This window comes from Phodopus roborovskii, unplaced genomic scaffold (genome assembly GCF_943737965.1).
Source record: "Phodopus roborovskii unplaced genomic scaffold, PHOROB, whole genome shotgun sequence".
In the NCBI taxonomy this organism is placed as follows: Eukaryota; Metazoa; Chordata; class Mammalia; order Rodentia; family Cricetidae; genus Phodopus; species Phodopus roborovskii.
In genome coordinates this window covers 5,381,012-5,396,358 of record NW_026126459.1, presented here as the reverse complement: position 1 = coordinate 5,396,358, position 15,347 = coordinate 5,381,012, and the positions used below count along the sequence as shown (strand labels likewise).

At 40.1% G+C, this 15,347-nt stretch overlaps 1 protein-coding gene across 6 annotated transcripts in view; it reads right to left on the bottom strand.

Annotated features, from left to right (window-relative positions):
- Tnrc6b (trinucleotide repeat containing adaptor 6B) overlaps positions 1-15,347 on the bottom strand; it is a 213,842-nt gene that overhangs the window by 64,272 nt on the left and 134,223 nt on the right. For all 6 annotated transcript variants that reach the window (XM_051189425.1, XM_051189418.1, XM_051189421.1 and 3 more), the window contains one exon: positions 1,497-1,584. In XM_051189425.1, the coding sequence (XP_051045382.1) occupies positions 1,497-1,584 (88 nt within the window). The remainder of the gene's footprint in view (positions 1-1,496; positions 1,585-15,347) is intronic.

The window sequence follows — 15,347 nt, the reverse complement described above, 5'->3', positions numbered from 1 at the left end:
ATTTTGCCTCCATCTTCCAAATGGTGGGATTATAGGTGCACACCAGGCTTATTATCTGCTTTTTTAATTCATATTCTAGAATTACAGGCAATTCTAATAGGCTGAGACTGGAAGCAAGATATGATAAAAAGAGGCACCACTATCAACATGACAGAAATACATTAAAAGAAGACAAAAATTTAAATCACACAGCAGTTTGATACAGCACTAAATAATAATTGACTGTTCCTTTTAATTAAGTCATAAAGAATAAATTACATTCATACAGCTGACACAGCAAGGTTATTTATACCCAATTCAGAAAACATTTCCAAATTTTTCAAATGCTGGTCCTCATAAATAATCTATTTAAATATTCCTTCAAATAATGAAATATAGGGCACATTCAGTGATGCTGGGAAAACCTGTAGTATGGCCCTTCTGCTTCATATTAGGTCTGATGGCCTTTACTGTTGTATGTGAATAGTCCTGCAATAAGGCCCAGCTTCTTAAATATCTACGCAACCATACAAGACCTGGCCAGCAAATCTTGTCTCCAGAAAAAGCATTACAGCGACCCTGCAGAGCCAGAGCCCATGTTACAGGGTACTGCAGGAACAGTGAAGCAGGGGAAAGCTGGCCAGGCAAGGGTAGTCTGCATGCTGGGATAGAAGCAATGCTCTGAAGAAAAGGGCTGTGGCTGTCAGGGCATTCTAACCACTCTCTGCTTCCAACAGGTCCATCAGGCAAACAGTTTTCAGAGACCTGACAGCAGTCAGCTCTGTCTTTTCATTTAGTGTCTCTTTCTTTCTTCAAGCACATTCCTCATAGCTATGTAATGCTCTGTCCCTCAAGGCACTGTGCAAGATACTGTTGTTTTCAGCATTTTTGAGACTCGGTCACACTATGCAGCTCAGGCTGGTCTAGAATTTGCAATGTAGCCCAAGACAACCTCAAACTGAACCTTTATGTGCCTCCCAATATGTGCCCCATGCCTGGCCTACTAAAATCTAAGGGCAGTTTACTGAGGGATCATTATAAAGCAAATATTCTTAGACTACAATGCCATGGATAGGCAAAAAATAACAAATAAGTAAATGAGGGCATGTTTATTCGAGTTTTAAAAAGTTTGTCTAGCTGGGCAGTGGTGGTGCATGCCTTTAGCCCCAACACTCAAAAGGCAGAGGCAGAAATCCTGTCTCAAAAAACAGCAACAAAGAAATGTCTATAAACCTGGAGAGAAAACTGATGCTAAATTATGATTCAGTTAGTGAAACACAAGTCGAGACTTTAAGAATGTTTACTAATGTTTCATACCATAAGCTGCAGTACTATTTATTACCCACTGTATAGTAATATATATATAAGCCTCAAACATTTTTTTTTACTTTCAAATTTTTAAACTTTCAAACAAACAAATGTCTTGGGCAGCATTACGGTATCAGGTATTCAAGTAAAGCAGTCACTAATTATGGATGCCCAGCAAATATAAAGACAGACCTAAAAGCCCAACTCACCTTCTGGGTGGCTTCTTTTTTCTTTTTATCCTCTTTCTTCCTTTTCTTGTCTTCCATTAACTGTTCTTCCCTTTCTTGCTCCTTCTCTCTGTAAAAGAAGTAACATACTGTTAAAAAAATATATATATACGCACATCTACATTCCACTTCTGTAGCAAAGATTACAGTACTAATACCTCATTTAAACCAAAAGGACACATAAAAACTCATGTCCTTTGGGTATCCCCATATCGTGGCTTGCCATCCCTTTCACAAAACATGCATTACATTAGGCTTGGTTTTGGAGAGTCCTCCATGCATTTCTAAAGTATCTGTATATATACACACTCAGAGAGTTATCAATGTACTTTTACTTAATAGTGGGTTTGTTTTGAATATAATAGATAGATGGCTTCTAATAGACTTTGGGCTTCTTCCTCCATCGCTCTACCTTTTTGCTGTTTTTTCTTTCTTTCTTTCTTTTTTTTTAAATTTATTTAATTTTAGGTGTTTTGTCTATACTATATGTGTGCCTGGTGCCTGAGGAGGCCAGTAGAGGGCATCATACCTCAGAAACAGGAGTTATAGAAGGCTGTGAACCACCACCGAGTGCTGGGAATTAACCTAGGTCCTCTAGAAGAGCAGCAAGTACTCTGAGCCATCCTTCTAGCCCCTCCACCTCTTTTTTTTTTTTTTTTTTTTTTTTTTTTTTTTTTTTAAAGACTGAAGCTAGAGCTTCAGTAGACTGGGTGGCTGACAATCCCCAAGAATCTACTGGCCTCTGAACCCTAACTTCCTGCCCTAGAGCTGGAACCACAGGTATGCATCACATGCCTGTTTTGTTTTTTCCTTAAAACAAAAACATAAATGAACAGGGTGGTGGCAGGAACAGTGGCACATACATGCCTTTAATCCCACACTTGGGAGGCAGATCTCTGTGAGTTTGAGGCCAGCCTAATCAATAGAGTGAGTTCCAGGACACCCAGGGCTACACACAAACCCTGTCTCAACATGCCCCTACTCCCACCAAAAGAAAACATAAGTGTTGGGGAGTTCAGATCCCATCTCACTATATGTATTTTTAAGGAAGGTACTAAGAGTCCTAGAAAGCAAAGTGGGTTCATAGCTACATCTTTTTCCTATACACACAAATCAAGTCAATTTGCTCCGCTAAGCAGAAAAGCAAGCAAACAAAAAACAATGCACACAAACAGACCTCCACTTTCGGAATTGTGTGTTTTAACACAATTCTTAAGATTTATTAATATTATACAATTCATATTGCAAATCCAAAGTAACTTTGAATGTAACATTTATTCTAAGGCCCAACAGTTTTCATTCTATGTACCTACCAAGAGTTCCTCAACTAGAGAGTGCCCATTGGGCAACAAGCCCCACACAGCTTATTGAACCTTGGTAGGGAAAGCAGTCAGAGACCTGCCTCCGAGCTCCCCACAGCACAGAACAGACCCAGCCTATGGCGGTTAGGATTTTAAGTAATAACATATTAACTCATGGCTTCACAGACATCATCTAGTCTATGACCAAGATTAAAAAAAAAAAAAGATTAAAGAAACAAGGAACTAATAAAGTTTCAAGTGGCAAACCAACAAAAATGGTGCCAGAGAGCCAGAGGGACTAGGGTATAGGGAAGAAAATGTATCTAGTCAAAACACTCAATTACAGAAAAACAGGGCAAGAACTAAGTGGGCACTCATGAATAGGCAACCAGTATTTTCCCCTATACCAGGCATGGCAGTGGGCAATTCCAGTATGTGGGATACTCTGAGAAAGAGTGAGGAGGGTTGCTGAGTTATAAGGTAGCATTGGCTACATAGGATGCTTTGTCAAAAACAAACAAACAAACAAACAAACAAAAAAATCACAAAACAGTACTTTCCTGTTAAATTGTCACTGAATCCACACATACAAATATCAAACTTTTTCTCCTAAACTCTCGGGCATAAATACACAAAAGTTTTATATGCAAAATTCAAACTCCAAATGTAACTTTCATATGAAAATGAAATCAAAGGCAAACTTCTTTTGAACTCCTTTAGATCCAATGATGGTCTTCTCCAACTAGGAGCATATGTACTATATATGTGAGTCTGTAGCAGTACAATCTGGTGAGGGCTGGAGAGAGGAGGTTTTAGAGGTTAAGAGCACTAGTTGCTTTTTGCAGAGTACATGAATTTGATTCCCAACACCCTGACAGGTCATAACCAATGCCCTTTTTTTGGCCTTCATGGATACCAGGTACTCATATAATGCACAGACATATGCAGACAAGGCATCTATATGCATCAGATTATAATAAGTTTCTTAAAAGAAAAAGAAAGTGGGGCAAATGGGTGTTGGCTATCTAAAGGGGTTGGCCACAGTCCCTGTTACAGTTGGCTTTAGAGATGCTATGCTGCCTCTCATGGAGCAGAAGGAGAAGATGAGAATCCCTGTTACTACAACTTAGTTCCCACGTTGTATAATGAAACTGCTTACAGAAGAGGAACAGCCACAGTCCAAACATCTCCTGCTTAAATATTTGGTGCTTTGAAAAAGCCAGCTGCCATTTTTTTTCTAAGTCTAAAATTTTCAAAATTAAATTTATATTAAATATGCCACACTAAAAAAGTTTTTGATAAGATACATTCCCAAAAAACAAGTAATTTTTTCAAACTCTTTCCTATAAACAAGTAATTCAGGGAAGAGAATGAAATTCACACACACTAGAAGGTATTTCTTTCCAAAGCAAATACTTTTCAAAGCTTTCTAGGAGGCAAGCTTTGCTTTCTCCCTGTTTTTTATTTTTATTTTTCAACACCATCTTGGTAGAATGTAAATCTTCTCTTTGCCTTCTTCTTCTTCTTCTTTTTTTTTAAATCTTCTTAGGGAATTTTTCCTTTGTCAAACTATATTTAAAAGCCCACCACTGACTTGCTTGAATCAAACAGTGTGGGACTCGCCTTTCAATTTAGGTGTTCCCTATCTGTAAGATCTATCATTTGGGGAGCTCTAAAAGATCCCTGTGCTGACTCAGCCCAAGCAGAGCAAGGAGGACACCCACTCCAATGGCAATGGGAAGGCACTAGCACACAGAAGGGTGACAATAAAGTAGGGTAATAGGACAGCAGCATCCAGGTTTCTCAAACCTCAAAAAAAAAAAAAAAAAAAAAAAAAAAAGGAGCTATAAAAATATAAAGGGGAAAAAACCAAACACATGGAGTTGGATCTAAATTGGTGACCAGCAAGTACTTGATGTTTTCAATAAGCACAGACATAACATATACATGTAACTGCCTATGAACTTATTCTCTCCCCCTCCCCCCATCCTCCCCTCCCTACATCTGTAACTGTGAGGCTACAAAACAAGGAATTCTCAAATAGTAATAGCCTATTTAGCTAGTATGTGCGTGCACACATTTGTGTGCTGGTGCATATGCTCATATACATGTACTAGCATGTGTGGAGGCCACAGGAAGGCTTTGGGTGTTCAGATGGTCACGATCTACCTTATATCCCTGCTGCAGGGAATCCCATTGAAACTAGAGCTAAGCTGGCAGCAATCAAACCCAATTCAATACATAGACTTGTAGCTTTTAATTACCATTCTTTACTAAAATAACCAGTTATTGTGGGGGAAGGGACCAAAACACTAATTCAGGGGTTCAGTCCAGGAAAGTTTAATACGAAAACAGACTGCTTGCCACAAAGTAGGAGTCCTTAAATTAGAAGACAGTCTGAAGGGGATTTTACTATCTGGGATGGTAGGAGATCGCTGTAAGTAGCTGTAAGTACTGCAAGGAGAGGTTATAAACCATTATATAAATTAGTAAAACACAAAGGTTAAAGGAGAAATAAGAAATGAATAAATTATGAGAGGAGGGAATGGGACATTCAAAGAGTTTTAAAAACCTACCCACAAAATACAGTGTGCTGTGGTGACACACACCTTAATCAGTATTAGGGAGGTAGGGGCAGGAGGATCTCTGTGAGTTCCAGGCCAGCCCGGTCTATAGAGAAACCTTGTCTTGAAAAACAAAAACAATTTTTCATTTTGAAGGGGAAGATTATTAGCAGACTGGCAGACACCACCTCAATCAAGTAATTATCCCCTGTTGTCATCATGGGGATTTACTAGGGACCTATCACGCAACTGCACCATGAAAGCTAAGAGGCAAACTACAAAAATATGGTTTGAAAGCTTCTCAGGTCAAAGTCAAGGAATGCTTGAAAACCTACTGTGAGTAAAGTGAAATTAAGGTGATGGGCCCAAACTATCAGGCAGTCTTTTTGCTACAAAGGCTCAAAAAGTTGCAATTAGGAGGCAATATGGGAGGGAGATGCCTTCAGTGGAGGCTGAAGAGTCAATGGCAGTAAGGGACCAATATTGATTCTGTATTTTGTTTTGGTTTATTTTGAGGCAGGGTCTCATTGTAGCAGCCAGGCTGTCTTAGACTCACTATGTAGTCCAGACTGTCCTCAAATTCGAGGCAATTCTCCTGTCTCAGCCTCTGGAGAACCACTGTGCAGGGTTAGACCTTTGCTTCTGGTGGTCACATTTCAGTAGTACAGGAGAATGAATGTTCTGTCTGTGGAAAAAAACACCACAGCATTGTAGAAAGGGCTGTATGTGCCTACCTGGGCACTAGCACAGTGGCTCATTCTCAGAACTCAGGAAACAAGCAAAAAGGGATGTTTCAAAAGCATACCAATTTGAACTCTAAATTCAAGACTTGTTTCCCTAAACAATAAATACAAAACTATTAGCCTGTCAGCATTCCAGTTTGGTGACTTAAGAATCACCTGGGACTTTTTAAACTACTCCTCCCAAGTGTTCTAGGTTTGAAAACTGCCGATACAAATGTATTCCTTAAATTTTACATATTAAAACTTTACCAAATGTGGGGCAGGAGAGATGGCTCAGTGGTTAAGAGCACTGGTTGCTCTTCCAGAGGATCTGGGTTCAATTCCCAGAACCTACATGGCAGCTTACAACTGTCTATAACTCTAGTTTCAGAGGATCTGACACTCTCACACAGGCATAAATGCAGCCAAAACACACCAACACATATTAAAAAATAGAAATAAAAACTTTACCAAATGTGCAAAAATACATAAAATGTAAATGCTAGGTGAAGAGGTGGGTTCCCTTTACCATCACAGTTTCTAAATATAAAGGGCAGGTGGATTTGGTTCTCTTGTATTTACCTCTTCCCTTCCAAACTGCTACTGAATCAATTCAGCACATACAGTAGGTATTTACTGAGTTCCTACTTGCTAGGCAATATTGTCCCCAGGTGGACTCAGTTTCCAAATATGTATGGAATTGAGGGCTCAATTCCCTCACAGTCCCCAGAGACTCCTTCCTGGCTAGAAAATGGGGCTGCCAGGCCAGGGCAGCCCATCTGCTTACCACATCTGTTTCATGTGGGTCTGGACATAAAAGGTAAAGGGGCATTGTCTAGGAGCTGGGTTTACTAACAGGTACCAGCACTTGCCCCTGTGGGAGGCAAATCTGTGCCCTTTCCGTTTTGTTTGTACTGGAAGAACTGAAGTATATGTAGGCAAACAAAAGACACAACAGGGACAGACATTACAATCTAGAATAAATCTAGACAGGAAAGAAGTCAAACTATGTTCCCACTGGCCTCTTTTGTCATGCTGAGTATAGAATCCAAGGCTTCCTCCTGTATGCTAAGCACAGGTTACATCCATAGCCCCAAACTACAAAGAGCTCCCAAAGGGAAAGCCAGCAGTTACTCATCATTTTTATAATAGTTATCAGTTAAAAGAAAAATTTTAAGAAAGGCAATTCTGGCCAGTAAGATAGCTTAGTGTGTAAAAGGCACAGCTGTCAAATGTGACAAGCTAGGAGCACATGACCAAAGTACAGCCCTGACCCTTGCAAGCTAACCTACACAAACACATAAAATAAAATGTGTTATTTGTTTAAAAAACACAAACAAGGTTGGGCACAGTGGTGCATGCCTTGAATCCCAGCACCCAGGAGGCAGAGGCAGGCAGATCTCTGTGAGTTCAAGGCCAGTCTGGTCTACAGAGCAAGTTCCAGGATAGCCAGGGCTATAGAGAAACACCATCTTAAAGGAAATAAAATAAAATAAAAAGGCTGAGTATGGTGACATGTGCTTCGTATGTCCAGTAGCTTAATTGGCAAGCTCAAGGTTTCAAAAGGAGACAACACACACACACACACACACACACACACACACACACACACACACACACACGAAAATCGGTACTTCTGTAGCCTGACACCAAGCAGAGGAAAGCTAAGGACAGTTGATCTGGATTACAATTCCCCATGTGCTGGCACTAAGGGTATAAATATAGCCTCAACTTCCCCTACTCATCCATTCTGCACACCTACCACCATCAACAAAACGTCCCTTTATTGTCTACCTCTTGCACTCACTTGCTTCAATGAAATCTTTTACCAACTCAAATTCCAAAGAAATCTGCCCTCTTCTGTACACAAGACAACTGCTGTCTTGTAGGTGTTAGGGCAGACATCATGCTATCTTAAAGTCAACAAAATGGCCTCTGGTAGTATACCTGGCCTTGTTATGGATATGGTTTTTATACAACCCTCTCTTTCTACTAAGAGGCCTGGAAATGGATTTTGTTAAGACACTTGGTGTCTTAACATGAACCAAGCACTCTCCCAAGTTCTGGGACAAGGCAGAAGCAAAGCCAAGCTTCAATATGCCGAGGGAACTATGAATAAACAGGACATGCAACAAAATATGTTCCTAAAATATATGCTTCAGGTGGTGACAGGACAGGGTGATCTTATGGAGAATGGTAGAAGAGGGCACTGCCTTACCTGACATGGCTGGGAAAGGCTTTTGGTAAGATGGCCTAATGGAGATCATTGAGGCAAGGCTTCACTGGTCCCTGTGGATAGCAAGAGTGCATTCTACACAGGGGATGACAAGTATCAAAGGGCAAGATAAGATGAGTGATCTCAGAATAAAGGAATTTTTAAATCAGATGGCAGACATTTTCCTACACTGGACACAGAATCAGACTCACAAAACTCCGTAGTATCCCCACCCCCATCCAAACGGCTACCTCTTCCAGTAAGTATTAATACTGAGATATACTATAGCAGGCCTTATTCAGAGCATCCTGCATGCTTCAGTACATGGATGCATATGGAGGTGGTATCAGCCTGACTCTTCTTGTCACTTGCCTCACACAGGTACTGAGAACATAGGAGGGGCTCCATGTAAATACCTATCATTGAAAGAGTAAACACTGCAAGTATTCCCCTGTAGTGAGATAGTTCTGTGGCACTGACCACGCCCATTGGGGAGTGGAGCCATGGGCGGAGTGACCTGTGGAAGGAGGTCGGAGGGGGCCAGAAAAGGCTCTCTTTCTGGCGTGACTCGGACAGGAGAGGATCGGGTTGAATTTCCTGGTGTTCATCTGTCTAGGTTGTAAGTTATTTCCCCATGAATAAACATCTATTCGGCCTATTTGTTTATCCTGATCCTTATTTACCTCGATATTCCCCCCACCCCCCAGTGTGTATAATTCAGTGACAGAGCACTTGCCTGGCACATGCAAGCCCTGTGTTCAAGTTGAAAAATACAACAAAGAGTGCACAATGCTTTCTGTCCTTTAGAAGTTTAAAGAAAAGCCTCAAAGCCAGCAGTGGTGGCACATACCTTTAATCCCCAGCAATCAAGGAGGTAGGCAACTCCTCTGTATGTTCAAGGCCAGTCTGTCCACAGAACGAATTCCAAGACAGCCAGGGTTACACAGAAACTATGTTTGGAGGGTGGGGTGGGGGGGGGAGAAGCCTCAAGTAAAGGCTAAACTCTAATAAGCATTCTTCATGACTGTGACACACTAGTTACTGATTCAGATGCCAGGAAATCATGACAAATAACATGAATAAAGCTGGGTGAAGAGACAGGCAATGTGAGACATTTGCTGCTACTATTGAGATAGTGTCATCTGAATAGAGATCTAAATGGAGAAAACGCCTATGAGACAGCACATCCTATGATGTGCCAGCAGTCTAGCCATTTGAGACCCTGGAGCAGGAGCACATTGGAGTTCAGGAGTTTGAGAGCTTGCGCAACACTGAGAGCTTCAGAGGGAGGGAGAAAGGGAAGTAGAGAAGGAAGAAAAGGAGAGGAAAGAAGAGGTGACAAGATTAAGACTAGTAAAGAACCTTGTGTTTGTTTAGGAGCTTACTTTGTTGAAGGAAGGCAGAGAGCCACAGCCAGCCTCCTATTGACACACTCACACTTCCCTATGCTTACTATGTGACACTCCAAAAACCCCACACTGATATTAAAAATACTCTCTTCTGCCTCATTCCTTTATTCCTACGGTACCTGCTTGATGCTGAGTATTATGCAGAGGCCAAAAGTTGAACAGCAAAGAGGGCCAGTGCATCTGGTCTTCCTAGAGCACTCAACCACAAGACCTGTTAACCACAGTGGCAACAGAAGGGAGGAGCCTATGCCTTTAGTGTTCAGTTCTCCATCTCCACGTACTCCTGAGTACTGACGAGAGCTTCTGGTGTTTCAAAGCATGAGCAGAAACTACACCACCACCTAGAAAATTGCCAGGGAGTTATGCTGAGTGACAGAGCTAATGCCAAAGGCTGTGTACTGTATGATGGCACATATGTAGTCACACTTTGTTAATCCAGTTACAAGATCACCCATGAAGAGCAGGAAGGATCTTGGCTACTACGGTAACTAGAGTAAAATGGACAATCAGTTTAAACTAATGGCTGAGACTCAACTGGACAGGAAATGGCTGCAATTATTCAGGAGAATCTTCCATTTCTTAAAGGTTAATTGGTTATCAGTAGCTTCCAAGACTACCCTGACACCTCGGTTGTCTAAGGCTAAGTGGCACCTCTTATAGTTCCAGGGTTCACAAACAACTCCATAGACTAGTGGACAGACCTGAACAGATAGTCACACACCCAACATGGATAACATACTTGAGACATGTGTGTATCCAGGGAGTTCTGATGAGTGAAAGGGGTCAAATCATGTACTGTCTGACGGCATGTATGTAATATTTCTGAAAGAACAAGTGGTTGGCTGCCACAGGCTGAAGGTGAGGGCAAGGCAGAGAAAGTTATAAAGGTGCCCTGTCTCCATAGTGATAGTGATGTGACAAACTATGTAGAACTATTCATATGCACACATACATAAATAGAATTAAAAACAAAACAAAACAAAACCCTGTACTAATGTCATAATCTTGGCTGTGATACTGTACTATAGTTTTACAAGCAGTTACCACTGGTGGAAACTGGGTTAAACAGTATACAAAATTTGTTTGTACTATTCCTTACAAATGCACATGAAATCTACAATTATCACCACAAAAATTCAATTAAAAAAAAAAAAGCTTCAAATACTACCTCAATTTTTTTGTCTCCTAATTAACACATTCCAAGGACCTATACTTAAAATTTTTACTCACTTTATTTCATTGTTTTACAAGCCATGCATGTATACGTACCATGGGTGTACTTGGTGCCAGCAAAGATCCAAAAAGGACACTGGATCTCATGGAACTGGAGTTACGGATAGTTGTGAAACGAGCAACAAATGCCATCTGTCCAGCCCCAGGAGTCATACTTTAAACCTTTTTGAAAAGTTGTGTCTGAGAACTTTAGAAAATGTTTAGTTGACAGCCCTAGACACTCAATTCCAAAAATATTCTAGAATCTACACTTCATCCTGCCACATTCCAATTGTTATAGTTTTCTGCAACCAACTCTTTCTTGTAGTAAACACAAAAGATGCCAAAAGGTCATTCAGAATGCTTCTCTCCCACACTGTTCACAGTAATTCTTTTAGCTGTTATTCCATTTTGTGGTGGTATATACCTCAGCCCTGTTAACACCAATGCCAATGTTCTTCTGGCCTATTTCCCAGACTTCCTCATGACCAAAGACAAAGTCCTTTATGTTGCCATAAAGAGCACCTATGTGCAACTTCAATGTGGAACACACAGGTTCCCATTCAGTCATAAAGCAGGACAGGGATGATGTGGTCCTGAAACTTACATATATCACAGCAGTCTCTTGACTGTTCAAGAGTAGAAAGAAGCTACCCTGGAGCCTGGCTTTCAGATCTTCAAGGACCACTGAGATGGCATCACCATTAATTATCTCTGTCCATCAAAGGAGTGCCTGCCACTTGGTGTCTGCCCACCAAGAACTTTCCTCAACAGATTTAAACAGAATTTTTCAAAAGATTTCTAATAATTGTGATTTTTCAAATATGTATGTCCTTAAAAGACAAAAGGTAATCCTTGCAATTTATAAAACAGAAAGAAAATAACTAGGACAAACCATTACCAATCAAAACTAATTAAGATTAATGATACCACATGAATATTTGGGAAGAGAAAAAGCAACAAAAGGAGTGCAGTGAAGGGTTAAACAGAGTGTTCCAACTACTCATTGAAAGTGTTTTTAATTTCAAATGCATAAGAAAGAGAGCCTGTTGGAATACATCCATTTAAGCAGAGTAAATTATATAGTAGGGTACTCCAAATATCTGTGTTGGATTTGTTCTTAACATTTTTTCATTTGTTGGATCTGACTGAGGGAATTTAATGGGATGCTAATGTAATTTGTACATGATATTAAATTAGAAGACACTACCAAACACTGCTAAGAGATAGAAATCATTTTGAGACTGAGTGGCTCACAGGAAGAAAACATAACCCTACAACTACAAAACTTTAGTAATGCATTTCTCTTTTATTTCAGAAGGGTACATACATTTCTCCTGCTTTCAGCTCCATCTTGTGACATGACAGGCAATATGTCAGTAACACACATCTTTAAGCTTCCTTTGGGAATTATGTAAAATAATCAATGTTACATGTATCAAAACATCAAACACCAGCACTCCACTAATAATTCACTCTGATCATGCTTGACATTAGCACCTGGACTGTCTCATAATGGGACTATGGAATGATATGATCACGATGCAAAGCAGTTTGGCAAGCTCTAAAGGAGTGAAACATACAGTTGCCTGTGACCCAGCCACTGCACTCACAACAAGTGTGCCTCCAACAAAGACTTTCAAATAAACATTTGAAAAGAGGCCAGACTAGAGGAGCTGCTGAATTATTCCATTTGCCTAAAAATAGCAGGAAATGCAAATTAATCTATTGTGATAGAAGTAGACAGATAGGCTAACTGAGGTTTGAGTAAAGGTGAGAAAAGATGGGCAGGAGGGATAACATGTGGGCAAAAGGATACTTTGGTGGCAAAGAACATATTTATTACTTTTTGTACACATATTAAGATGTATCAAATTGAACAGTTTATACCAGCAGTTTATAATTTATCTTAACTACAAGAGAAATAAAAGGTCCTTTAAAAAAAAGTTCTAGATGAAATTCCAAAATGGCTTCTGCTTTCATGACAGCACAATGGCACTAGTCCTATCAACAAGTTCTCATTTTATTAAGCGAGATTCCACCTTCAGTATGCACAATATTTGTCAAGATCACAGACTTCTAACATGGAGTTTCTGTACCAGCAGCACACCCCTCTGATAGATATAAATTTTCATCTTTCAACACAATGGCCTCTTCTTTCTCATCTTTGCCTTCCTATCTTGTTGCTTTAACCCCTCTGGATCTTAACTTGCATTCAATTAGCAATGCATACATGAAAGGAAGTCTATCAAAGCTGTTTATTTTTCATTCTTGTGGGATTTGACTGTCTTAAAATACAAAGGTTTTTCAAATTCAAAAGCTCCCTTATGACATGAGGTGGCATATAGCTTTAATTCCGGCACTCATGGGAGACAGAGGCAGGTAGATCTAGGTGTTCAAGGTCAGCTTGATCTACATAGTTCTGGGTTAGCCAGAAAAAATGGGGGCTAGGAGGGAAAAGAGAAAGGAAGAATGGAGGGAGAGACAGAAACACTGGTGGGGTGTGAGGGAATAACCTTACTTTAGGTTTTAAGGTAAATTTTCGAAAATGAAACTTTGCTAATATTACCTCCCATTTTACTCCCCAAAGTTCTTTCCTATATAATGAATATGGTAGGCTCCTAAAGGCAGTCTAATAGTAGTGAAGCTACTGATACCCAAGCAGGCTAAGAAACATAAGACTATACCACATACTCTAGTATTTATAATCTGAAGCCACTAAGAACTGTTTAAAACTCAGAGACCAGAAAAATCCACAAACAAAAACTTACAACAAAACACAATTCAGGGAAACACTCTACCCTCCACATTTGACAGCAAGAAACTGAAAAGGAAGCTTTGGAAAGAACTACTTAATACAAGAGTGATAACTATGTTCCTACCCATGCAAGAAAATAAACATCACTTAAATCCCACTGCACCAAAGCACACATACCTAGAAGAACCTGAACATATTAACAGTAAATGGGGATGCAGTTGCAAACAACACAGATGTGGTCATTTTGTGCCATCTGTTGCCTCTGAGAATGGCCGATGCACTCTTTATTTTATATTAAAAGAATAAACGGCTGGTGAGGTGGCCCATATTACAGTGAGAGGAAAGGTAGGCTCCCAAAAGCTTTCTTCTGACTTCCAAATCCACTCTGTGGCACCTACATACTCACAGACACAGTAACAAAACAATGTAAAAAAGATTAAACAGCTGGGTGTAGTGAGTCACGCTTGTAAGCCCAGCACTTTGGAGGCTGACTAAGGAAGACTGCCCCAAGTTCAAAGCCAGCCTGGGTTACAGAGTAAGATCCCACTTCAAATAATCAGCAGTAATAATTAACTTTTGAAATACATTAAGACTGTTAAGTTGAAACTCCACTCTGTGGTAACTGTAAAGCAATTCAAGTATGAGGTCTGACTAAATCCATGGTATCCAACAGCATCAGTGGCCAAGACCTGGAAAAAGGAGTGCTTTACCATGGCCACACACACTAGGGCCTCTTCTCTTCAGGTGCTGACTGGAAGCTAGGAGCTGAGCAAACCCAAGGGGAAAAGAGGTCTGTGGCCTTAGGGTACTTCTTGCTAACAGCATCAGGAGCCCTGGACCTCTTCTACCCCCAAGCTACCCCCTCCTCCCATGGGTTATACTTGCACACAGAAGAAATGAAGGTTAATGATGTCCTAAGATTATTTTAAAGCAACATTAAAGTTTATGGAATCCATGTGAACAAAATGAACTCAAACAGTACACTACATTCCTCTCTGATCTAAGTTCTCAGTCTAACCCTGACAGGTACCATGGAACAGACACAGAGAGGATCAGAAGAATCCAGTTATGTTTGGCTCTTAAAGTAATATACACATTCCTTTAGGTTTGTGCCTTACAGAGAAACACACTGGACTTTATCTGTAAAAGTTTACAGCAAGTGAGCCAGGCAGATACATGACAAGAGCACAAATTTCTTTGGTAACCCAGAAAAGTGTTTTGTGAATGGTCTAGCTAACCTTTTTCTATCAACCTACTTTCCAAAGACAATCTCAGTCATAGCTCACTTCCTGGTGGTACTGCACCATCCCCATTTAGTTTGTATCTGCTATTCTAATTCCGGAAATGCTACAAGAAAGGGTGCTATTTGTGACACTTATCTTGGTATGAAAAAAAAATTAGCACAGAAGAAAAGCAACCCTGTATTCAAGATTCACAGGTGACAGTTGTACCCTACTTCTCAATGATTATAATTTGTATTCTATTTTTAGAATGGTAAAAATGGAAAGCCATGTTCTTGTGAGCCAGGAGTTGTTATGTAAATTTAGAAAGCTGAATAATTAAATTACTCTGAAGGAAATGTATATTTCTGAAAGATAGGCCTGTTTGATAGTGATAAGTAATGAACTACAGAATAAGGCTGACTTGTGAAC